The 24,152-nt window shown below is 33.6% G+C and overlaps 3 protein-coding genes and 1 non-coding gene across 4 annotated transcripts; 2 read left to right on the top strand and 2 right to left on the bottom strand.

Annotated features, from left to right (window-relative positions):
- The first annotated feature begins 10,909 nt into the window (after positions 1-10,909).
- LOC146940458 (protein EDS1L-like) lies at positions 10,910-14,649 on the top strand. The gene is made up of 3 exons (XM_085754146.1): positions 10,910-11,267; positions 12,177-12,965; positions 13,359-14,649. Exons 1-3 carry the CDS (start codon positions 10,929-10,931, stop codon positions 14,085-14,087), a joined length of 1,857 nt encoding a protein of 618 aa, XP_085610272.1. The 5' UTR covers positions 10,910-10,928; the 3' UTR covers positions 14,088-14,649.
- A 232-nt stretch (positions 14,650-14,881) lies between these two features.
- TRNAA-AGC (transfer RNA alanine (anticodon AGC)) lies at positions 14,882-14,954 on the bottom strand. The gene has a single exon. It is a non-coding gene; the product is annotated as a tRNA-Ala (tRNA).
- A 915-nt stretch (positions 14,955-15,869) lies between these two features.
- LOC146940456 (Glyceraldehyde-3-phosphate dehydrogenase-like family protein) lies at positions 15,870-21,019 on the top strand. The gene is made up of 14 exons (XM_085754148.1): positions 15,870-16,090; positions 16,291-16,297; positions 16,688-16,838; positions 16,932-17,009; positions 17,131-17,246; positions 18,056-18,109; positions 18,817-18,904; positions 19,048-19,140; positions 19,227-19,267; positions 19,569-19,622; positions 19,724-19,887; positions 20,084-20,153; positions 20,346-20,511; positions 20,694-21,019. Exons 1-13 carry the CDS (start codon positions 16,002-16,004, stop codon positions 20,469-20,471), a joined length of 1,131 nt encoding a protein of 376 aa, XP_085610274.1. The 5' UTR covers positions 15,870-16,001; the 3' UTR covers positions 20,472-20,511; positions 20,694-21,019.
- LOC146940455 (short-chain dehydrogenase/reductase 1-like) lies at positions 20,163-22,781 on the bottom strand. Its single transcript, XM_085754147.1, has 5 exons — positions 22,699-22,781; positions 22,292-22,535; positions 21,991-22,068; positions 21,734-21,922; positions 20,163-21,452 (listed from the first exon to the last, which is right to left on the bottom strand). The coding sequence occupies exons 1-5, from the start codon at positions 22,728-22,730 to the stop codon at positions 21,075-21,077; spliced, it is 921 nt and encodes a 306-aa protein (XP_085610273.1). The 5' UTR covers positions 22,731-22,781; the 3' UTR covers positions 20,163-21,074.
- Between the last annotated feature and the right edge of the window lie 1,371 nt (positions 22,782-24,152).

The raw sequence follows: 24,152 nt of genomic DNA, 5'->3' as shown, positions 1-24,152 counted from the left end.
CAATTATTATCAATAAAAATTATAAATAAGTAATAATACAATGAATGAATGAATTTAAGGAATATAAGTTAAGGAATAGGAATCAAATTGTAGTTTAAAGGTTGAAGTGATAATTTTTTTTTTCATTTTACAAATAATATGACAATACAAATTAAGAAAAGATTGTAACTGATTAATTTATTAACTCATATATTATTTTACTACCTGTGGATTGCTTGTTTTGAATTATATTATTTAACTAAAATGATCTGTTGCAACAATGAATAAAAATTTGTCCTTAAAAAAAATGAATTAGCTATGCTTAATAAAATATTACATGTATTAACTAATAGATATAATATATAGTATCGTAATTCCCTAAAAAGAAATATATATAGTATCGTAACAACAATGGAAAAGTAATATACTTATAACAATCTTTAACTAAACGTGTGATTAACTTACAATTGATTATTATTATACAATTAATCCATGACTATATTTTTTAAACGTATAACTATAATCATACAAAGAAAATCATAAGTGGGAGTAGTATTTTATAAGTTTAAATTTTAAGAGAGTGTGAAACTTTTTTAGAAGATGTATTAAATTGATATAGTGGAGAGTTACAAAGTTTTAAGAGAGGTTAGACATTTAATTGAGATAATATAGAGTTGCAAGATTTTAAGAGAAGGGAGAAAGCACTTTGTAGAGTGCCACATCAGCACAATACTTGCATAAGAACAAACCAAGCTTCAAATACAAAGATATATAGATATAGAAGATAGATAGATAGATTCTATTGTGTCTTTTTATCTACATTAACCATTATAATCACCGTAAGCTTTTAGTTCAAAAGATAATGACTATAAGCTTTAATTTATTTCAAAAGAAGGAAGTTTAGGAGTTGTTTATCATGCACATTAATGTTACAGTACAATTCATTTTTATTTTTTTTCTATCTTCTCATGGAAGCATTGTTGTAATGCAATTAATATAATATTAAAATATGTCAGTTACATAATTTTTTTGACAATGTAAAAGCACAAGACTAAAAAAAAAAAAAACTGCAAACAAGATGTCTATATAAAAGTTAAGCCAACATATTATCACTACAGCCACATCAAACATTGTGAATTTTCATCTAACAAGAGAATATAGCACTGAAGATGTCCTAAACCTCTTACCTACTATGGGGAACAAGTACATGTCTGCGTGTATATTTTAAGAAAATTCTGGTTAATCGATCTCATGGGATTGCTTTTACTTTTCTATATGTACGAGTATAATTGGAGGCCGTTGATCTTGGGGTTGTGGAAGTATAATTGGAGTATGTTGAATTGTCATTGCATCGACAATGGTCCAGTTAAAAGCATTTCACTTACCTTCATCTGTTGATACTATTTCTCCTTTGTTTTTATCAATTTCGTTTTTTTGGGTGAAAATCAATTTCGTTTTATGTTATGCAAAAATTTATATTTTCATTTCAATATATATCTTTCATTGATTATGAAAGGCTAAGTCATTTTTGTTTTGAAAGTTAAAACTTAAATCCTATTTTACTGTGAAAAAACCATAAGAGTACATGAGAGAAAACATCTCATTCAAATACTATGCGGGGAGGAAACCAAACATATATATGGAAAATGTAAAAATAAATAAATACTATGTGGGGTTGGCAAATTCATTATATCCTTTCCCTCAAAAAAAAAATTCATTATATCCAATTCGTTTTACATACAGGCACACACTCATAGAATTATATGAGTACAATTCTTCAAAAAAATAAAAAGAATTATATGAGTAAAAAAAACATTGGATCGAAATAATCTCTACAAAAATAACAAGTAATACTTAACAATACCATTTTTTAAAGAACTAAAGTAAATATATTTTATATTTCAAATATTTAATATACTTTTTACTTATTAAATAAAAAACATATTAGTATTTAGATTTCAAATCAAACTTGAGTGTCATTAAATTTAAAAAAGATTCATTTTTTAATCAATTGTGTAAATGTTGTTAATTTTTTATTTATTTCTAAAGTCGGATTTATATAGTCGTTATAACGTGACATTGGACGTTGTACAAGTTACCTTGAAAAATTCTTCCATTTCATAAATAAGTAATATTCAGAATTTTTAATAGTCTCTATGATAAAATCAAACAATGAACGCATTGTCGTAAAAAAAATAATATTAAGCGTATTTTTATAAAACCCGTTGCTTTACATAAAAAATTATGTGTCAAGACAAGTGTCTACTATTTTTTCATAGAAAAATAATAATAAAGAGATTCGAGTATTCTGTTTCTGTTTTTACTGTTTTGTGACTGTAAATATTGTTCTGACTTTGTTGTTTCCACCCTGGTACACCTTGTGCTAGGGGGAGCTTTTGTTGTGGAAATATAATTCATTTTAGCCTCTTCAAAAAAAAATTAAGATTAAGATAGAGAAAACCCGAGATATATACATAATAGTGTCTCTAAATAAAGATATAGAGAAAGGTGAATGATATGATATAAGTTACACATTTTTAGTGGCTTGCTTAGGAAAAATACTAAATGAAATTATACAATGAAATTTATTGCAAATAAAGGTTAAGCCAATTCCTTAAGAAAAAGGATTAAAAAAAAAACTTAAACCATCAACTACAATCTCTATATTTATCTATATAAAAAGTACGCTAGAGTCACTCTTAAACTCGAGATATGTCGGTGTCACCTATAAAAAAAACCTTATCTATAAACTAAATTTGAGTCATTCTTAAGCTTACATTATATCTATCTAACACCTTTAAAAACTAATATTAATTTGTTTTCAAGAACTAATATCAAGCATCCTTGAAGAACCCACTGTGAAACACATTTACAAACTCACTGTGAAGAATATCCCATAATGAGGCCTAAATTGGATCAGACCATTCAACTACATTTCAATTGATTTATTTAAACAAATGAATGTCATATATTATCTATGTGAAGAATAAATTTTTATCCATATATCTCTTTTTATTCTATATTCACTTGACAAGGAAAAAAATTTAAAAATATTTTAAAAGTCAATTTTTCAAATCAAAGAAAAATTCAACATACCTACCAAATTTGTTTTTTTAGTAAACAAATTATTTAAAATATTTTCATCAAACCCGTGCAACGCACGGGTTATATACCTAGTCTTACTAAGAAAACCACCATTACAACATTTAATTTGTCAAAAAAAAAACCATTACAACATTTTATTTGTCAAAAAAAAACCATTACAACATTTAATATGTGAGTCTTGTAAAAAAAACATTTATTATGTGAGTTGATACACAACTTGCTTGAATCTAATTTGTAAAAAAGAAAAAACCATTACAACATTCAATATGTGAGTTTATACACAAGTTGCTTGAATCAATTTTCAAAGAGTTAGAAACTTATCTAACATTAGTTAATGTTGCTTTGTTAATTAAATAAAAAAAAATCGATATATAATTAAATTTAAATTAGGAGTGGCAAAACGGGTCTGATCCGTCAGATCGACCTATTTAACCTGCCATATTAGGCGAGCTGGGCTGAGATTTTGAACTCACCCCCTATAGTTGGTATGCCCCGTTTAGCTCCTGAAAAAGCGGACCATGGCGAGTTTATTAAAAATATATATATATATAATTTGGCAAATGTTAACTTGTGCCATTAAAGGCACATGTTAAGGAACTTGTTAAGTATAGAAATATAAGTATGAAAAGTCGTGCATTCAACTTCTTAAAAGTCAAAATGTTATATTTTCCAATGCAAAGTTACTTCTTTTAGGTTCCTTAACATGTGCCCTAAGGGAAGTTAACATGACCCATATAATTTTTATTGTACTAATAAATAATATATGACCCAACTTTTTAAGTTGTTTTCCCTTAAAACAACTTGAAAATTCATCAAGGCACAGACAATTGGACAATTTTTTATTATACAATTATTTTCCTCTTTAGGTGAGATTAGAATGATTATGAGAAAATAAAAATGACTTTTTATAACAATAGCATTTTTTTTATAACATTTGTCACAGAGAACAAGATTTTGAAGAAAAAAAGTTTTTAGTCGCGACAGCCTTCCAACTTGCTAGTCCACCTCTTGGTGGGGCAAGGTGTGTGTTTGAATCCACCAAATCAAGTGGCCTGCCCTGCCCACCCGATTTTTTGTGAGCTAATAGTGATCGGGGCCTAAACGAAGTATACTGACCCGCACGGTCATCCCTAAGAAAATTGCTGTTGACACATTAGAGAAGGTTGGGACACATGTAAAATACGTTTTTGCCCCCTCGGCAGTTAACTGCCGAGGAATTAAAAATCCGGCTGCAGTTAACTGCCGAGGAATTCCTCGGTAGTTAACTGCCGAAGTTTTCTGAACATAAACAGATCGAAACAGAAGCAGTTCCAGTTGCATTCTTTTGCTTCAAACACATCCAAATTCACTCCAAAGCACATTTTCACGAATTGAAATCCAATCATCACCACATTATCACAAGTAAGTACCCTTAATCATTGCAATGTTAATGTTAGTTTGTTTAGGTTTATTTTTTTAAAAAATTAGAGTAGTTTGCATGTGGTTAGGGTTGATTTTAAAATTGACAATTTAATGATTGCATGTGTAGTTTTTGAATTGATAAACGAATGTAGTTGTTGCCCATGCTATTTAAATGACAATGTGGCTTTGAATGGTGGCAAATGAACACAATTTGAATATATTTTATACTTTGCACACATAGTGTTTGATAAAATGCCTCAATGACAATTTTATTGATTATTTAGTTAGTTTATGTTATGAGAATTATATTGAATGATGTTTAGGTTATGATGGAAATGTTGCACACAAATTATATTGAAATGATGATTATATTGGATGGTTTTAGGTTTAGTTATGTTTATGTTTATGGAAATGTGAATGATGTTGAAATGATGATAATAATGATTATATTGAAATGATGGTTATATTGAATGGTTTTAGGTTTAGTTAGGTTTATATGAATGATATTAGGTTATGGAAATGAATGATATTAAGTGTATATTGATTTTTTAGTGTATGAATGATTTTAGGTTATGGATGATGGACATAATGATGATTTTAGTTTAGGTTATGAATGATGGACATAATGATGATTGTATGACTGATTTTATGATGTGTAGATATGGCTGATCAGGAGCCCATTGATCCATCTAAGATGATTGGTGGTAGGCGTGCGATGACTCAAAGCCACCGGAGGGAGAGACAAAGGGGGCACATCCCAAAGAGGGGAAAAGGTCGGAGGGCGGATGGTTCAGGGACTTCTCAGGCATCTGAGGCTTCTCAGGCGCATCCTGAACAGTCGCAGGTGGTTGACCCGACCCAGGAGGTGGAGTACCTGAACTATCAGGATCACCATGATGTGACTGATGGTGGGTACGACGAGCAGCATATGCCAGAGCAGCCGCATATGCCAGAGGAGCCAGACGAGGATGACATTGCTATGGCGGCTGCCCCGGAGGTGTTGCCTACGGACGCTCCCTTTCCTGGAGGACCGCATGACATATCTTTGCTTCACTCTTATGCCAATCATGTGGCATTGCCGCTTTGGTATAATAAGGATGACGTAAGTATTGTTTTTTTAAATGTTCTTTCTTTATGTTTAATTATGTGTGTGTTTGTTTAATTATTTTGTTTAATTATTTTCTTTATTTTTTCTTTCTTGATTTAATATGTTTTCTTAAAATGTTTTCTTTATATGTTTTCTCCATTTTATATGTTTAATATGTTTAATTATGTGTGTGTTTGTTTAATTATTTTCTTTATTTTTTCTTTCTTGATTTAATATGTTTTTTTAATATGTTTTCTTTATATGTTTTCTTAATATGTTTTCTCCATTTTATATGTTTAATATGTTTAATTATGTGTGTGTTTGTTTAATTATTATTAATATGTTTTATTTATATGTTTTATTAATATGTTTTTTTTATATATTTTCTTACTATGTTTTTTTTAATTATTATATCAACTTTTATTAATATGTGATTTTCTTTATATGTTTTCTTTATTTTTATTTTAGCATTTATTAAGTTTTAAATGTTTACATTGTTTAAACTATGTTTATTTTTCTATTTTTTCAGTGCCGCAAGAAGCGTGTTGTAAAGCCAATTAATCATGGCCCCAAGATTTTGAGTCTCGGACGTCCAAACCCCAATCAGAGATGGTTTTGGGATCCGCTTAGGGCGAGTGGCTTACATGACTTGGTCTACTTGGGCTACGCCACTGTGCCTCACGCTTTGTTGATGACTCTATGCGAGAGGTGGCATCCCGAGACCAGCACTTTTCACATGCCTATGGGGGAGATGACTGTGACTTTGGATGATGTCGCATGTCTTATGCATGTCCCGATTGAAGGGCGGATGTTGGGCCACCGGAAGAAGATGCTGAGACATGAGGGAGAGGCACTACTGATGACTCACTTGGGTGCGTCGAGGAAGGAGGCAGAGAAAATCTGCAATACAGAGTATGGTGGATACATTAGTTATCCAAAGTCGAGGGATTTCTATACGACGCACCTTGGTAGAGCTAACTTGTTGGCGGATACAGAGGATCCAGAGGAGCTGGAGGAGCTAGAGAGGGTTAAGACTTATTGTGTGAAGTGCTACCTTCTATACTTGGTTGGATGCCTGTTGTATGGGGATAGAAGCAACAAGCGCATCCAGTTGATTTATTTGACGACTATGGCGGACGGCTAAGTGGGGATGCGTGCTTATTCGTGGGGAGGGATGGCACTTGCATACCTTTATGATGAGTTAGCTCATGCCTGCTTGCCCGGAGACAAACAGCTTGGGGGAAGCGTGACACTGCTCACTGTAAGAAAAATTAAATTTAAATTTTATTTTGTTTGTTAACTATTATTATTTTGTTATATTTTGTTATATTTATTTTGTTATATTTTGTTATATTTCTTAACTATTATTACTATTATTATTTTGTTAAATTGAAATTTTATTTTTTTAGTTAACTTTAATTTATTTATAACTGTGATTTGTATGGTTTGTGCATGCATGGTTTTTGTCGCACTTCCCTAAGTTTTACACTGTTGATCCAAACCTGGACTACATTGAAAATTTACCGGTTGCGGCGAGGTGGACTCTTCAGAAGGGTCATGGAGAGGGGGTCACGTATCGGATGTCACTTGATCGGATTACTTTTGATGACGTATGCTGGAGGCCATACGAAGGGCACAGGGAGTGCCAACCTTTCGAGGAGGTATTCTGGTATTCTGGCTGGATCATGTGCGGCGATATTAGGGTGTACCGTCACCTCCCGGAGAGGGTATTGAGGCAGTACGGATACGTCCAGTCGGTCCCTAGACCTCCGACGGATGTTGCAGAGCTGACACCGGCTGAGATTGTGCAGGCCTTCATCGACTTCCGCCCTCGCACGCTTAAGGCGGCTGATTGGGGTGAGCAGGCAGGAGAGCAACCATGGCGTATGGCAGAGGGCTATGTACGATGGTACACGGTTGTGTCTCACCCTCAGATTTTGCCACTTCTCCCGGGAGATGTTCCGAGGCCTCCAAACGAGGAGCAGATCGTTGCAGAGCAGTGCGAGCGGTACAAGGCGAGAAGCTCCCCTGACACCTATGACATGGTTAGCGGCGCTGTTGCCCATGCTGATCAGCTTTTGGGTCAGGAGGTGACGAGCATGACCTCTCAGGAGCTGTATGCGACCTTGCAGGATGTTAGGCAGCAGATCGCGCCGATCATTACCAGGAGGAGAGTCCAGAGACCGAGGAGGAGGCACCAGCAGCACCAGCATGACCAGGACCAGCAGTAGGACAACATGTATTTTCAAGACTTATTTTTAGGATTTATTTTTAGGACTTGGTGTATTTTCATGACATTTGGCCATTTTGTTAGTACTTCCAGTACATTTGTTCTTACGTTGTTTCGATGACATTTTTTTATGACACTTGCTCGTTTCCGTATTATATATTCAATTTCAATTATGTTTGTAATTTTATTTGACTAGCTTTATGGTTTGGCATCGAAACAATGTGTTTACAATGTGTAAAAACACATGTAACAGGTTCTGCCTTCAACAGGTTCTGGAAATTCTGGCTTCAGAACGACTCGGCAGTTAACTGCCGAGGAAATGATGAAATCGGCGGCAGTAAACTGCCGAGGTTTTCCTCGGTACTAGACTGCCGAGGTATTCCTCGGCACTTGACTGCCGAGTTTTTTTTTTTTTGTTTAGAATAGAATTGTGTTAGAAAATTATTACGAATTCTTTAAAAATTATTTTATGTTATTTAAAATATTGCGATAGAGTGAATTCGAATAAATTTTGCGATAGCGTGAATTCGAATAAATATTACAATAAATATTGTGATACAGGTTTCGGTACATTACATAAATGGGGCATTCCAACTACAACAACTGTCTTACCTCTGAAATGGGGTAAATTCAAACTTGCCAAACGGCGAGGACTCAAGCATTTCGCTCGCTATTCATGCTTTCCTTTGAAAAGAATAAATTTTTGTCAGGCTTGATTTAGATGAAGGTATTCAAGTGCCACCGAAATGAGGTCCATTCCTTGACACCTAATACCTTCATCTAAACCAGCCTAACAAGAATTTAATCTTTTCAAAGGAAAAACATGAATAGCGAGCGAAATGCTTGAGTCCTCGCTGTTTGGCAAGTTTGAATTACCCCATTTCAGAGGTGAGACAAATGTTGTAGTTTGAATGCACCTTACCCTAACTAATGACGATCTTCTGGCGGAATCAAGCTGTTGATGATATCTTCAGTTGATCTCAGCAACGTCACCCGCATATCGATCCACTGGAACTTGGTGTGCTCCCAAAACATGCTCGTCACGTTTTCGTCGTTCTTTAACTCCACCCAAGTGAATGATACGCTCCCCTCGTCGAGCTTTGGACGTTTATACAGAATATTTTGCACCCTCCTTGTGTCTTTGGGGTTGACTCCTTAGTAGAATTCATTCAGTTGATCCTTGAGACCTCTTAACGCTACATCAAGGCACCGAACCTTCAACCTATGAGTTTCTCCGTCGTTGAATGTTGCATGAACGTCGATCCATCCGGCCATTGTTTAAAAGAATCAATGAAAAACTCATTCAAACATTGCAAATTATACATAGACTCTAAAAATCATAAAAATAACCCTAAAATGTAATTGTCTAAAAAAAAAAATTAACGTAAAATATAGCAAAATTATTCAAATTATATTTACTCTTAAAATAAATCATATAGTCTTACTAAAATAAAATTAAAAATATAAAACACCAAATTAAAAAATAACCCTAAAATTTTTAAATTATAACATAATCATCATGCAAACATTTTAACAAAATTAATCAACTAACATCTAATCTAAAAATGATTTATAACATGTAAATCTAATTAAAAACTAAAATAAAAAATTAATTTAAAACACCAAATTAAAATATAACCAATAAACTTTAAACTATAACATAAACATCATAGAAACATTTTACTCTAAAAATGAATTATACTATGTAAATCTACTCAAAAACTAAAATAAAATAAATATACTCAAAAACTAAAAAATAAAAACATTTATAACAACTAAAATTTAAGTTAATAGCATTATAATTACTTACTTGTGATTTTGTTGAATAAATTTGGTTGGATTTGGTTGGGTTTTTTAGAGAGATTTGTGAGAGAGATTTGAGAAATTTTTTTTGAAGATGTGATGAATAATGGAGATGAGAGAGCTTCTGCCAGACTTGTAGCAGAAAACTTCGGCAGTTAACTACCGAGGAATTCCTCGACAGTTAACTGCTGCAGCCGGATTTTTAATTCCTCGGCAGTTAACTGCCGAGGGGGCAAAAGCGTATTTTACATGTGTGTCCCAGCCTTCTCTAATGTGTCAACAACAATTTTCCATCCCTAATTCAATTGCCTTGCATTCTCAGTTGAGAATTTTCTCTAAAGTTATAGACGCACACTCAATAAGCAATCCTAATTAAATAACAACCACTTTTTTCACATTTTCACACCAGAGTGTCTCACACACCAGAGTCTCTCAAGTTATTTATTAGTTAAATATGAGAATGTAACCAACCAAATTTCATCAATACCACTTTATTCATCGCACATTGAACATTTTGTCTTGATTGATAAATAACTAACCGTATAACTCAATCCCTTCATTTTTAAATACATGTTGCATTTTTACAATGTGATTTATTCACATAACTTATTTGACTCAATTTTTAACTTATATATAAATACAAATATTAACGTTTAAGATGTTGTTCAATTTATCTCAATAATATTTTCAAAATACTACTTTTTTATAATTTTTTACTAAATAAAATTAAAGATATCAGCAATCAAAATTGTATTTCGGCACGAGCGAAGTGGTCGACTGTTATGTATTTAAGACATGGAGTACAAGGGACCTGGATCCCCTGCTGTAACTGCTTCACGCAGTTTCACGCAGTGGTCGATCTCAGCCATTGAACATTGATCCAACGGTTTATATTGTTCTGTCAGTTTTCACACACTTTGATTTCAGCCACTAAAATCTGATCAAATGGCTCACATGCATTACAGCACCTGCTGTTACAGCAGGAAATCTGCCCCCGGAGTACAAGTTACAAGCCATGGTTGGTTTGATTTGATTGGAGGAGGAAAAAAAACCATGGAGCCCACTTAGAAGACTTTAAGTCAGTCAGCAACCAAGTAATTTCACCCATCACAATTCATTCCAATTTCATAGAAATTACGTACAAATTAATCAACCAATATAACAAGTAAAACCAAGCTTCTATGAAAGTGCAATAAAGTTAAGTCTTCGTCAATATAGTAATTTACATTTCATTCCTTCACTATCCTTATATATAAAGATAGTGGAGGAACATAATTATAACAAACCAATGAAATGAAACAAACACAAACCAAATATAGAAACATGGGTGGAGGATTAGTTGGAGACAACATAGGACTAAACGAAGAGGTTATCAAAAAAACATGTAGTTTGTCTTTCAAAGCTCACAACTCAGCAACTGAACCTTATATTACAGAAGTGTTTAAGACATCCCCAGACTTAACAGAATATCTTGTTATAAGCTTTCCTGGATCATGGGTTGAAACTGATTGGTTTGTTAGAAAATCATTTGGTGAAACTAAGATTGATCTTGCTAAGTTTCATTTGCTTAAAAGTGTTGGCAATGATGAAACTGCTTTGGTCAACCAAGCTTTCTTCAACAGATTCGATCGTTTGTTGAAACTTTCCTCATTTGTAGCTGAGGTATGTCGTAACTAACTTCCCTGCCACACAATCTTTCATTATTATTTATTTTCTTTCTTTTTATTTGAAATTGGATAGTACCACGACAAATTTTGCGCTAATAGCAGATAATTTATAGCTTATAAGTTCATAGGACCAAAATAGACATGTTTAATAACAACTTATACTTGATGAACTTATAGCGGAACTAGCTTATTGATAGCGAATAAGCTAACTGATTGAATTTGTAGTGATTGGTAAATAGGAAATACATAAAAAAAGATATATTTAATTTTTTTCAATTAAGATAACATTGGTAAGATATAAGCTACTTGAATTAGCGGTTTAATAAGCTATAAGCTACTTGAGTTAGCTTATCAAAAACAGTTATAAGCTAATAAAGATACTCGTGAGAAAGTGACGGTTGCCAGATATATCCTTTTTAGTCATATGAGCATATAAGATATAAACTATGAAATATAAGCTCAAAAATGTGTCTTGCCAAATCCATAACCATTTTTTATAAGCTACTTCAATTAGTTTATAGCTTATCATTTTTTTCTCAATTTTACTCCAGTTATCTTAATTGAAACAATTTAAATATTAGTAACATATTTTTTTCATGTCATTTTATACTTATCAACTAGTTCAAACATTAATTTTACTAGACAGTACAAATTTAACCAAATAATCAGCTAGCTTATCGCCTATCTGTTATGTTTTCACCAAATAGTCCTAATGTTGTTTGTCACATTAAACCATGATTTGAGTAATTTCACAAATTATCTGTTTTGGAAAATGCTTAGCAGACGAAAATAGTTTAGTTAATTTTTTGGTACAATTTAATTAAAATAATTATTATAGATAAAGGAAATTAATTACATTGAATTAAGCAAAGCGAAGCGACCAATCAAATGTGTTGCATTGCAGGTGAAGAAAGCCATAACAGAAGGGAAGCAAGTAGTATTTACAGGGCACTCTTCAGGGGCTGTTTTGGCCATTCTAGCAACATTTTGGGCATTGGAAGAGTATCTTTACCCAACCAAAATCCAAATTCAGCACAAGTCACCCATGTGTGTCACTTTTGGTTCTCCCTTGGTTGGTAATCATATATTCTCTCATGCTTCAAACAGAGAAAAATGGTCTCATCATTTCATACACTTTGTCATGCAATATGACATTGTGCCAAGGATTTTTCTCGCTCCTTTCTCTTCCATTGAAAAACTCATTAGTCCTGTTCTTCAGCTTTTGACTCCTAACAACAACTCCTTAACTCAAAATCCAATAAGAGACAGTGTGACTTGTGAGTTTTACTCCACTGTGATGAGGAATGCAGCAACTGTTACAAGCCATGTTGCTTGTAATCTAATGGGAAGCACAAATTTGTTGTTGGAGACTATGACAAATTTCGTCGAGTTAAGTCCGTATAGACCCTTTGGGACTTACATTTTCTGCAATGGTAATGGCCAGCTGATTGTGGTAAAAAACTCAGACGCTGTTTTACAACTTCTGTTTCATATTGCTCAGCTAAGAGATTTGGCACAACTTTCTGAAGTTGCCAACAAAAGCATACTGCAGCATCTAGCCTATGAAGCTGAATTAGAGGAGAGCTTAGGAATGCAAAATGTGGTGTACTTAAACAAACTTGACGATCTTCCTTTGTCTGCTGGTGATGGTCATGATACCGACATTGCAGCCGCCCTGGATAGCCTTGGACTGGTCAGTAATTAATTCTTTTGATTTCTCTACATCTTTATAGAAAAGCGTATTGAGTTAGAGCGAAGGTTTCAAAAGGTGTGATTGTGGTTGTGACGTCGAATTTTTTATTTCTGACTTTGTGACTACACTGCGACTGCAATTGTGGTTGCATCATGACGTGACACTCAACCATTATTTTAAACCTTGGTTAGAGCATGTTATTGTGAGAGAAGTTAATGTTGACCATCCATTTACGATTGTATGGTCAAGAATGACTCCTCTTGCATCTTCTGCTCTCACTAGATATGTCCATCAATATGATAGATCTTATACAGACACAAAATTAGACTGCATAATTTTGCTAGCTTATATGGGTGTGTGTGTGACAATTTGTTTTGCTGAAACTGATTTCAGAGCGCAAGAGCACGACTGTGCCTTCGAGCAGCTGGCGAGTTAGAAAAGCAAAAAGAAAGAAATGAAGAGAAAATAAAAAAGGAGTTTCAGGAGAAGGCCGTCCCAAGCATGAGGGATTTGGAAGAGTACAAATCAACATGTGAGATAAACAATGGAAAAGGTTATTATGATGCCTTCAAGGTGCAAAAGGATCCAAAGGATTTCCAAGCAAACGTGAAGAGACTTGTGCTTGCAGGAGTATGGGATGAGATCATTGAAATGCTGAAGAGGTATGAACTGCCAGATGAGTTTGAAGGGAAAAAAGAATGGATTGAACTCGGAACGAGATTCCGTCAACTTGTTGAGCCTCTAGATATTGCCAATTATCACCGTCATTTGAAGAATGAGGACACAGGACCTTACATGAACAAGGCTAGGCCAAAGAGGTATAGGTACACTCAGAGATGGTTGGAGCATGCAAACAGGTCACCAAAAGCAGAAATCACAGAATCTACCTTTTGGGCTGAGGTGGAAGAACTTTGCAGCTGGACTAGTAATAATAAACCTTTTGAAGATATCAAGGAAAGGGTTCTCAAACTTGAGCAAGATATTAAAATGTGGACTGATAAAGAGGTACTAACCAAGGATGTGTTCTCAAAGGATCCTACATTCATAAAGTTATGGGAAACTCTACCTCAGGAACATAAATCTACATCCTGCATCTCCACTCTCTTTACTGTTAAAGAATAAATCAATTGGCTATCTTTAAACCCACACAGGTTGGCTTAGTGGCGTCGGCTTGGGACCTTGAAGTGTTCTCTCAAGATCTCCGGTTCAAATCCTCCTAATGTCATTTTTTGTGGGCTAGTCCATACAAGGATTTGCTCTGGCTTTAAATGGCCTCTCGCTAGTGGGGACCCTTCTCGTAGATATAAGGCAATCTTCATACATGACTACTTCAACACTCCTTGGAAAATAAAATATTTTTTACCTGCAATTGTACTACTACTTTGGCTTCCTCTTATTCAAGCCACATGTTCTGTCATCTCATTGTTTTAGGTTGTATTCTTCATTCTTCAACAATGTTGTTGTCATTTTCAGCTTTTGATATATTGTTCCGCATGCGTTAAATTTAAGAATCATTGTATCTGTACTCTTGGATGCTTAGGGGCAATAAGATACTTGATGTTTAGCCCTTTTCTTTTAGATTTTGAGTTGTCTCAAACTATATTAGAATGTAGTTGGTGTAGTTATTGAATCTAATGTCTTTGTTGTTGTTAAATGAATAAATTCAATTCGGCTCTTGCCACAACAGTCACAGCAGTTCAAGATTGTAAGTCTCTTATGCACCAGTTTGGTAGAATTTACAAATAAGTTTGACACTAGAACTTGCTTGGAGAGTACCCCAAATCAAGCTATTAAATCTTTCTGTATTGAATTTGGTTAATGCAATCTGATGTTTAACTTAAAAATGGCAAAAAAGGGAGAGAGAAAAGTATGGAAAGGAAAAACAACAAAAAAATTATGAAAAAAAAAGAACAAATTGGAGATGCGGGGTATCGATCCCCGTACCTCTCGCATGCTAAGCGAGCGCTCTACCATCTGAGCTACATCCCCTTTGTGTGCAGGTAATTGTAAATATCATAGACAACCGTTTTAGAGAAGATGAGAAGTTAACAAACATAGGTGATTTTCTCAACATATGATTATAATTTAATCATATTTCCTTGCTTCATAGTGAACACAATTGTAATGTTAAGAAAATAAGAAGACACCATCTCCCTAAAATTTGTAGAATAACACCAAATTCAGAGTAGTCCACATTCTTATGTTTTCCTTGGTATAGCAGATTGTTTCTACTCCTCAATACTCCAACTGCAAATTCTCAATCATTTATGCTCTGAGTCATGTTTAAGAGATTTAGTGTCTCCTCAAGAACATTCAGGAAACTCAATCTTCACCAACAAGAGTAAGACTTAGGGGATGCAAGGAAGCAGCAATGCCAACCTGTTTTCTCCTCTTGTATGCACCTAATGTAAGTTATACCCTTTGGATTGAAGAAGAACCCATGTTGAAACACAATCCCCATAATATTCATCCTTGAAAATTAATGATTTGATAATACAAAAGCTCTCATATAATAATTATTTTGTAATTTTATTTTTGAAGGACATAAAATTATGATTTACTTAAAATACTTATTAAGTTGATTCCATTTTATATGATATATTTTTAGAGTGAAGATCCAATTTAGTCCTTCACAATTTTCTCGCGACCCAATTTAATCTAAATAAAATTGAATGTCAAAGTAGTTTAAAGTAGTCTCTAACCTTCACATACCAAGCACAAATAAATAAGTCCATTTGTTACGATGAATGATAGACTAATTTGTCTTCTTCCTCTACAAATTAGAGGGTTGGAATGAGTTATAAAAATTAAAAAAAAAAAAAAAAAAAAAAAAAAGTAAAATGAAAAACCCTTGTGTGCTTATATGTGTAAGCTGGATCAAAATTCTGATTTCAGTCACACAGACACAGTTCCCTTACTACTTACATTTCCACAAACTGCTTCTTCCTTTATTCCATTTCATAAAATCCATAAAATTCAATTTCCAACTTTAATTTAATCTTTCACAAAACAAAAAGTGAAAAACTCACTGAGAAAATGAAGACAATTCCTTTGATTCTAATGGGTTGTGGAGGAGTTGGTTCTCACCTTCTCCAACACATTGTCTCGTGCCGTACTCTTCACAGGTAATCGATTCTCATGTTTCTGTTTCATTTTCTTGCTGTATCAAAATCATTGCTTTAGCTTCAAAGTGAAATTTTTGTGATGATTTCTGATGACCCATTTGCCTTCTAGTATCAAAATCATTGCTTTAATTTGAAAGTGAAAATTGTGTTATGATTTCCGATGACCCATTTGCGTTTTAGTATCAAAATCATTGCTTTAGTTTGAAAGTGCAAATTTTGTTATGATTTCTGATTACCCATTTGTCTTCTAGATAATTTTTTTTGTTTGTTTTTTTATCATGGGTTTATTCTTTAGAGTTCATTTGCTACCTTAAAATTCATCTAGCTATTGATCATAGTAAATTATGAATGTGCCACCATTAATTCATCTATTCTTTGGAAGGCATGTCTGGTGTCCGTGACACTAACATGTGTGATTGCATTCAATTAATTCATCTTTTTGAAATTTTATTGGTATTGACCTGTAAGTGTCGTGTCCGGTGTCCGTGCTTCATAGAGTATGATCATTTTCTGACATTGATGGAAAATGTGTTTATAAATTTCTAAGTGTTTTTGTTGGTTGATGTTTTGAATTTTGATTGTTATTTTGATTGGCAGGGACTATGCTTGAGAGTTGTGGGAGTTGGTGATAGTAAATCTCTGGTGGTTGTTGATGATTTATTGAATAAGGGGTTGGATGATAGCTTCTTGTTAGAACTTTGCCGGCTCAAGAATTGTGGCGAATCTCTATCAAAACTTGGTGATCTTGGTAGATATCTACGCCAGTGTTCTTAGCTTGTTTTGGTTGTGATATGAATGTTTGTGTGATTTCTTATGATTACTCTTTGATTGTAATTGAAAGGACAATGTCAAGTATTTGTGCATCCGGAATCCGAAGGAAAGATTTTAGAGATTGCATCTCAACTTGGTAAAAAGACAGGTGTGTTGAATTTTCATTATGTCACACATCACTTGCTTTATGTGATTGATTTCGAAACAAATCCTAAATAAGAGTAGAATTTCATGCATGCAATCACTTAGACAGACTTTTTTCATTGTAGGTTTGGCCTTTGTAGATTGCACTGCTAGCGCTGACACTATAGTGGTACTTAAACAAGTGGTGGATTTGTGTTGTTGTGTTGTTATGGCAAATAAAAAGCCTCTTACATCTACAATGGTAAGATCATCACAAGTGTTTTATAATTGTTGAAATGGGAAGTTAGGAAACACATGATTTTGGTTAAGAAAAAAATCGTACTTATGTCTAATTTTACTTTACCCTATTGTAACCAGTGGCACTTGTTGATATATTCTAGACGGAGAAAATTTATAATTTACCCCCTCTAATTTATGGCCATGTTCAGTTTGGTCGTAAAAAAAAGAGTAACGTGGTCCTTAAACTTTATAATCTATGTTTTCTGTTAATATATTAACAGAATTTGTCATTTTTATATCATGTTTTTGAAGCTTCCGCATCAAACTGCCCATATGATCCTTCTTGAAATGGACTTTTCCAAGCTTGAAATTTGCAGAAAAAAATAGTCACTTGATCTGAATGTTGCTTTTCCTGTTAGTATTTGACAGAAAATCAAATTCAACGTTGAAAATGTGCTTGTCAAAAAGTTTGGGGCATTGTTTGTTCAAAGTTTTGAGTCCAAGTGCACACAGCCCTAGGTTAAAGGGGGTAGACTAGACTTTTTTCCACTAGGTGCAGTCACTTGGGTTTGGTGTTTTTGTGGGTTCGGTGTTCCGCCTATATACGTTCCCTATTGTATCTTGCTTTTGCCGGCTAGTTTTTGTGCATCTTGTACATGCTTAGCCTTAATAAAATTTGTTGTTTAAAAAAAAAAAAATCCCTAAAAGAAAGTTTCATTATAATCATTCTATCAAGTAAAAGATAATCTTTTATTTTCTCCCACTTTACTTTGTTTCTTTGTTCTATTGTTATGGTTGCCTCATCTAAACAATAGCTCTTAAATGAAACAGGAGGATTTTGAAAAACTTCTGGCATATCCACGTCGTATCCGGCATGAGTCAACTGTAAGTGATGTTAATTCATGCCTCAACTAGATTAAAGATGTATTAACAAGTTATTGCAACGAGATAGGGCTATATAAAACAAAATATTGTGAAAGTGGGTGTTCACTAAAGAGGAATATAAATTGCAAATTTTGTTCCTAGAATTTCTTTAATTGGTTATATTTCTGTCTTTAACTCTAATCTCACAGTAACCAAACTAGAGCCTGTCTAAGTTCTGGATGTTTTTTATGGATCTATAATAGGCAAGGAGTTACTTTGCCAAAATTCAGACCTTAGTAAACAAGGAAAATAAATTTAGGGGAAAATCTGAATGTTCTGATTTTCGAACAATTATCTGGTGACTCGTTCAAACTCCTGTTAAAAAAAAAAAATTGATTCTATTTACTTGTTGTTTTCAAAAGTTCAATGCAGCATAAATTATTGTTTGTCAATTATGCCCTTATGATTTTATTGCAGAGAGAAATAGGTGGAATGGGATGATAAATAGTTAAAGGTAATAAAATATGATGGATAGGAAAACGTTAATAATTCCATCAAAAGTAACAAAATTTAATAGTTTTCTTGCTATGAACTCTAAAAAGAGAACTAAAAAGGAACAGAGGAAGTACCAAACTGTGCCTATCAAAATCTTATTTGGGTTCATGGGAATATTGAAATATTTTGGATTTTAAGGAGCTTTGGCTGATCTGGTTGTGATGTTTTTAAAGGTAGGTGCTGGTCTTCCAGTGATATCATCCCTGAATCGCATAATCTCGTCTGGTGATCCAGTTAATCGCATTATTGGAAGTTTGAGTGGTACAATATCTTTCATCATTGTTTGATTACATCGTCTAGATATTTTTTTATGCTTGATCACATATTCATTGTTAGTAGTCTTCCACATAAATGTAAGGTATTGTTATGTTGATATTGGAATTTATTCTGCATACTCTTACTAGGGACATTGGGGTATGTAATGAGTGAGGTTGAAGATGGAAAGCCACTGAGCCAAGTTGTCCAAGCTGCTAAAAGTCTGGGGTACACTGAACCAGGTCCCATTTGCTAATTGCTACACAATTAGTTTATGAAAATTTACCTTTAAATTTGTGGAATATTTATGCATATTGTTTTATTGCAGATCCGCGTGACGACCTTGGTGGAATGGATGTTGCTAGAAAGGTTTGTTTTTCTTCTGCGAAATTTAGTTTTACAGTTGTGCCTGCTTTATCAAAAAGCTGAAAAATCTGTATCACCGGCCCGTTTTAGCCAAATTTATGTGTTGGGTGTGGCTAATGGGGCTTCAGTTTCATTTTCGAAGTTTTGATATTGGAGTTTATCTATTTTTTAGTTGACCATTTCTTATCACGGGACATTCTGCACTACTTTATATGAAGTTGAATGCACTATTATGAATAGTAGTTTAAAATGGTCTTAAATCTTAATATAAACTTTCTGTTTTTTGGGCTAATATTTGAAACAGGCTTTGATTCTGGCTCGAATACTTGGTCGTCGGATTAATATGAATAGCATTCAGGTTTGTGACATTTTTCACATTCTACTTAGCTATCCTACCTTTCCTTTATTTATAGTAGTTTTTCCCTATGCTATGTTAGTAATTTTATATGAATTTCACAGATTGAAAGCTTGTATCCCAAGGAAATGGGGCCTGATGTAATGACTGTTGATGACTTTTTGAGTCGTGGACTCTTATTGCTAGACAAAGATATTCAAGAGAGAGTTGAGAAGGCAGCTTCAAACGGAAATGTTCTGCGATATGTCTGTGTCATTGAGGGCCCAAGGTATCTTTTTTTCCTCCCTTCATATTCTGTGTTCAATTCAATCAAGCATTTGTCACAATTCCACACATACGGTTTTCTACTTTTTCATGTTCAGTTGAATCTTTGCATATGATTTGGTAATGTTTAATGTTCAAAATTATTAGTATTAAATATGTTGGCACCTTTTATATCAATTTAACTTCTCTCCTTTTTCAAGGTGTGAAGTTGGTATTCAAGAGCTTCCAAAGAATTCTGCTTTAGGAAGATTAAGAGGAAGTGATAATGTGGTGAGCTTATTTTATTTTCTCGTTTTTGGTGTTAAGTATTTTTAATTAGGATTTTTGTCCATTTTAGAGGCTTGACCTTGCACAAAAAATTTTCTTTCTCAATTTCTTTGCCCTTCCGTACAGTACAAGTTCTTCTTTCTGGAGCAATAACTTTGAAGTCTTGACCATTTTGTATGTTGATGCAAATGACAGTTAGAAGTATACACTCGGTGCTATAGTAACCAACCGCTGGTTATTCAAGGTGCTGGAGCTGGAAATGACACGACTGCAGCTGGTGTCCTTGCTGATATCGTGGATATTCAGGATTTATTTCCTTGAGGGAAACGTTTTTGTTCTGTGAATTTAAAGAAAATAAAAGGTACAGCTTCTTGGTATCTTGCCCTGGAATCTTGCTGATGTGCTTTTAAATTTTTTGTTAAAATTTTGATTTGGTATTTTGTCCTATCAATTTCAATGTTGATTTCAATGTAAAAACTCACTTACAATATGAATGTGTTAATGGTTTATAGCTGGTTTATAAATCATTTTTTATTTATGCAGCCCTGAATACATTTCAAGTCAAAATCTCAAGTTGATGGTCAGTGGAGGCTTCATATGGATGGATATTACTAGATTACCTGAGAAGCACTCTTTTCCCCCCAAGCACATTCTAATGTCTGTGTTATGTTGGAAGTGCTTTTGAGGTGTATTACTATTATTATTTTCAATTTGGTTGATATAGAACTTCAGAACATATATCAATGTAGGTGAGGATAGAGAAAATGTATGGTTTATGACTTGTAGGCATTATTTTTCATTATGATATGTAGGCATGCAACTGGTCTCTTGAACAATTTAAACAAAACGGTTACCACTGCCGATTCCTATGAGGCATTTCAAGGCTGTTGTTTATGACTTGTCTGATCAATGCATCACCCCTCTTTAAAATTCCGCTAATTCAGTGCGATCAAAATAGCAACCTGTAGGGCCATCATCTGGTAAAAGGGCCAACATGACTGGTCCACTAGCACCCTCATCTACTGTCATTGTCCCTTTGTGCCAGTTGAAATCAGTACTTACAAAGCCAGGATGGACACAGTTAATTAGCATGTGAGGATTTTTCTTTGCAAGAACTCTTGTGTAAGCATTGAGGCTGGCCTTGGAGGTGCTGTATGCTGGAAGCATCATGCCCCACCCATTAGCTTCATGATCATTTCCTTTAAAATCATGCAGAAATTTCTTCACCATGGCATCTATTTTCCCTTCAGACAATTCCTCTACATCCCCAAGTTCGTTTCTTAGCCTCTCATTCGGAATCCTCTGCACACAATCATGATGCTTTCATCAGTGGAAGTAATCACAAAGCATGTGCTTTAGACAAGTAACCATAGTTACATTCTAGAATAAAATGCATAATAATAGACCCAAGAGCGCATGATTTGGGTCTATTTTAGCTTAACCAAATATCTTGAGTTCAACCCGGCCTTGTAAATGCAACAACATTAAAACACACTGACCATATTATACGTAAATGATATCTATAATCTACATTTAGCTTGAGAATAATGTTTAATTTGTGGAGTTGGATCTTGGTTTTATACCTTTAACTCACCCCTGAGGGAGGAGAGATTCACTATCCTTGCCTTTGCTGGTGATAATTGTAGCAGGGGAAGGAGAGCCATAGTTACTCTTTTGACACCATAGTAATTGGTATTTAAACATTCTGCTGCTTTCTTGTAAGTTTGTGTGATAACTCCTTGCAACAAGGTGTTGCTAACCTTACCTGCCAACTGCATCCACAAGTCATAAAAGGTGTAATATTATAAATTGTTGTAATTTAGCAGAAATTTGAGCTTACCCATGTTGCAGGATCCACATTTAAGGCCTTTAGACCCTCCTTATCTACTTCAACACATGATGCTCCTGCATTATTAATCTGCACAAAAGAAGCTATGAGTTTACTTCTGTTTACCCTAACAAAATGAGACAAAAGGATAAAGCTGTTAATAATATATAGGAATTGACTCATTTTGATCCCTAAAGCAGCAACAAACTCATGGTTTTATAAAATTATATTTGTAGCATATTATTTGTTCAATCTTAATTTGACATCAAAATGATAATTGAAAATTTTAGATGTTAGATCTATAAAAGCTAACCAAGATGTCAAGCCTGCCAAATTTATGTTGGATGAACTTGGCCAGTGACTCAATACTGAGAGCATCCAAAACATCCAGCTGATGGAACATCACATTTGACAGACCTATCTGGTGGAGCTTTGTTATGGCATCCTTTCCCCTTGTCTCATTTCTTGCTGTTAAGACAACCACGACGCCTAAAGATGCCAGTTGCTTCACTATCTCCATTCCAATACCTTTGTTTGCACCTGTAACTACTGCATATCTATACATATAAACCAGATCATGTGTCAGCCACAACACAACCTTGTACGGTCATGCATTAATTTCTACTATTTTGTTTACTTCTGAAATATAGATGTTTTGAGCTTTAAGTGTCTTCAGGATGATATCTAAGCCTATGGTTTATATAAATGACGGTTGCTCACCGTTGTGCCACATATCTTCCATTTGATTCCATAAATGCAGTAATTTAGCTTAGGATATGCAAAAGGCTCTTAAGTTTATAACCTGCAAAATTTTAAATGTTGAATTCAGTAAAGTTAAAATCTTAAGGAATCGTTCAAAATCTTAAGAGTTTCTCCATTTTGTATAGATAGACAATATCTCTAATTTAATAAATAAAGTTACTACTGCGTACTACCTCTGTTGCTAAATGATTATCATTCAAAATTTTCTCGTACATGTAAGAAAAATAATAAACTGAATGAATGCGTATAATAATTTTACAAATTGTCCTTATTAATATTGAGTGTTCAAGTATAATGAGGCAAAATAATTATATATTTTTCTAAAACTAAAGTAATTTAGAAAGGAGGGAGTATCTTAGTAAAGAAAAATGTGAGGATCATGAATACATAATTTTCTATCAATTTTGCTCCTTTGTGCATTAACAATTAATACCTAATTGGAAGCTAACTAAGATTAAGAGCACTAGCTAGTAACACTGAAGAATTACATATTGGAAGATGGATATATAAAGAAACTAGTTTATATTGCAGGCCTGGTGACAATTGGCACACACTGACACAGGTAATAAGTCAATGACTTGTTTGTTTATCATTTAATTATTCTGAGGAATTATTCCTGAAGATCCCATGTTAAGTAAACCTTATTGGCTATTGTTATGTGTATGAAATAAGAAGCATCGTCAAGTTTGTGATTTTGTTAACATGTTGGTTTAAGTTTTACATGACCATCATGTTCAGCATGCAGTAACAATTGCAAACAAACACTTTATATGTTATCCTACTCTCAATTTTATACCCTCTCCGTCACATTTGAGATAAATTTACTATTTCAACAAAGGACGATAGGAGTAATATATTTGCATTAATTTCTTAAAATTCACTACGTTGCATGAGTGTATGTATATCAATTAGTATTAAAATATAATAATATAATCTAAATAATTAATCAGTGTGGATGATTATAATTTTTTCTCTCGATAGAATTATAATTGTTTATATAAAGTAATTTAATTTCACTGGGTAAGTTGTTATTTTATTTATTTTGTTGACTAAAAATAAACGATATTTATTCATTGAAATTTACAGAGTATATCGATACAACAATTTCGCTAAAAACAAAAAGGATCATTGTGCAAACAAATTCACAGCATCCATGTAATTAATAGCATAAAACGACAAAGTACATAAGCTTAAAAATATGACTATATTAGTATCTGAAATATCCATACCTCCGGATATGTAAGTTGACGGTATCAAAATCAATGATTGAATATGCATTGGATCGAAACTTATCTAACAATTTGAATCGAACAAACATCATAAAAAGACAGGAAAGACAAACAACAGCACACACACAGAGAGAGAGAGAGAGAGAGAGAGAGAGAGAGAGAGAGAGAGAGAGAGAGAGAGAG

Source organism: Medicago sativa, chromosome 3 (assembly GCF_051527215.1).
Source record: "Medicago sativa cultivar Bolivia chromosome 3, Bolivia_mono, whole genome shotgun sequence".
Taxonomy (NCBI): domain Eukaryota; kingdom Viridiplantae; phylum Streptophyta; class Magnoliopsida; order Fabales; family Fabaceae; genus Medicago; species Medicago sativa.
The sequence above is the reverse complement of the archived record's forward strand: the minus strand, read 5'-3'. Positions and strand labels throughout refer to the sequence as shown.

What these genes read in the sequence shown, in the direction of transcription:
- LOC146940458 (XM_085754146.1), top strand. Translation starts at nt 10,929, where the DNA reads ATGGGTGGAGGATTAGTTGGAGACAACATAGGACTAAACGAAGAGGTT. An exon ending in TTTCCTCATTTGTAGCTGAG is followed by an intron (nt 11,268 to 12,176) that starts GTATGTCGTAAC and finishes GTTGCATTGCAG; the next exon opens with GTGAAGAAAGCCATAACAGA. An exon ending in CCCTGGATAGCCTTGGACTG is followed by an intron (nt 12,966 to 13,358) that starts GTCAGTAATTAA and finishes AACTGATTTCAG; the next exon opens with AGCGCAAGAGCACGACTGTG.
- LOC146940456 (XM_085754148.1), top strand. Translation starts at nt 16,002, where the DNA reads ATGAAGACAATTCCTTTGATTCTAATGGGTTGTGGAGGAGTTGGTTCT. An exon ending in TCTGGGGTACACTGAACCAG is followed by an intron (nt 19,141 to 19,226) that starts GTCCCATTTGCT and finishes GTTTTATTGCAG; the next exon opens with ATCCGCGTGACGACCTTGGT. An exon ending in TAAGAGGAAGTGATAATGTG is followed by an intron (nt 20,154 to 20,345) that starts GTGAGCTTATTT and finishes TGCAAATGACAG; the next exon opens with TTAGAAGTATACACTCGGTG.
- LOC146940455 (XM_085754147.1), bottom strand. Translation starts at nt 22,730, where the DNA reads ATGGAATCAAATGGAAGATATGTGGCACAACG. An exon ending in GGAAGATATGTGGCACAACG is followed by an intron (nt 22,536 to 22,698) that starts GTGAGCAACCGT and finishes TTATATGTATAG; the next exon opens with ATATGCAGTAGTTACAGGTG. An exon ending in TTGGCAGGCTTGACATCTTG is followed by an intron (nt 22,069 to 22,291) that starts GTTAGCTTTTAT and finishes TCTTTTGTGCAG; the next exon opens with ATTAATAATGCAGGAGCATC.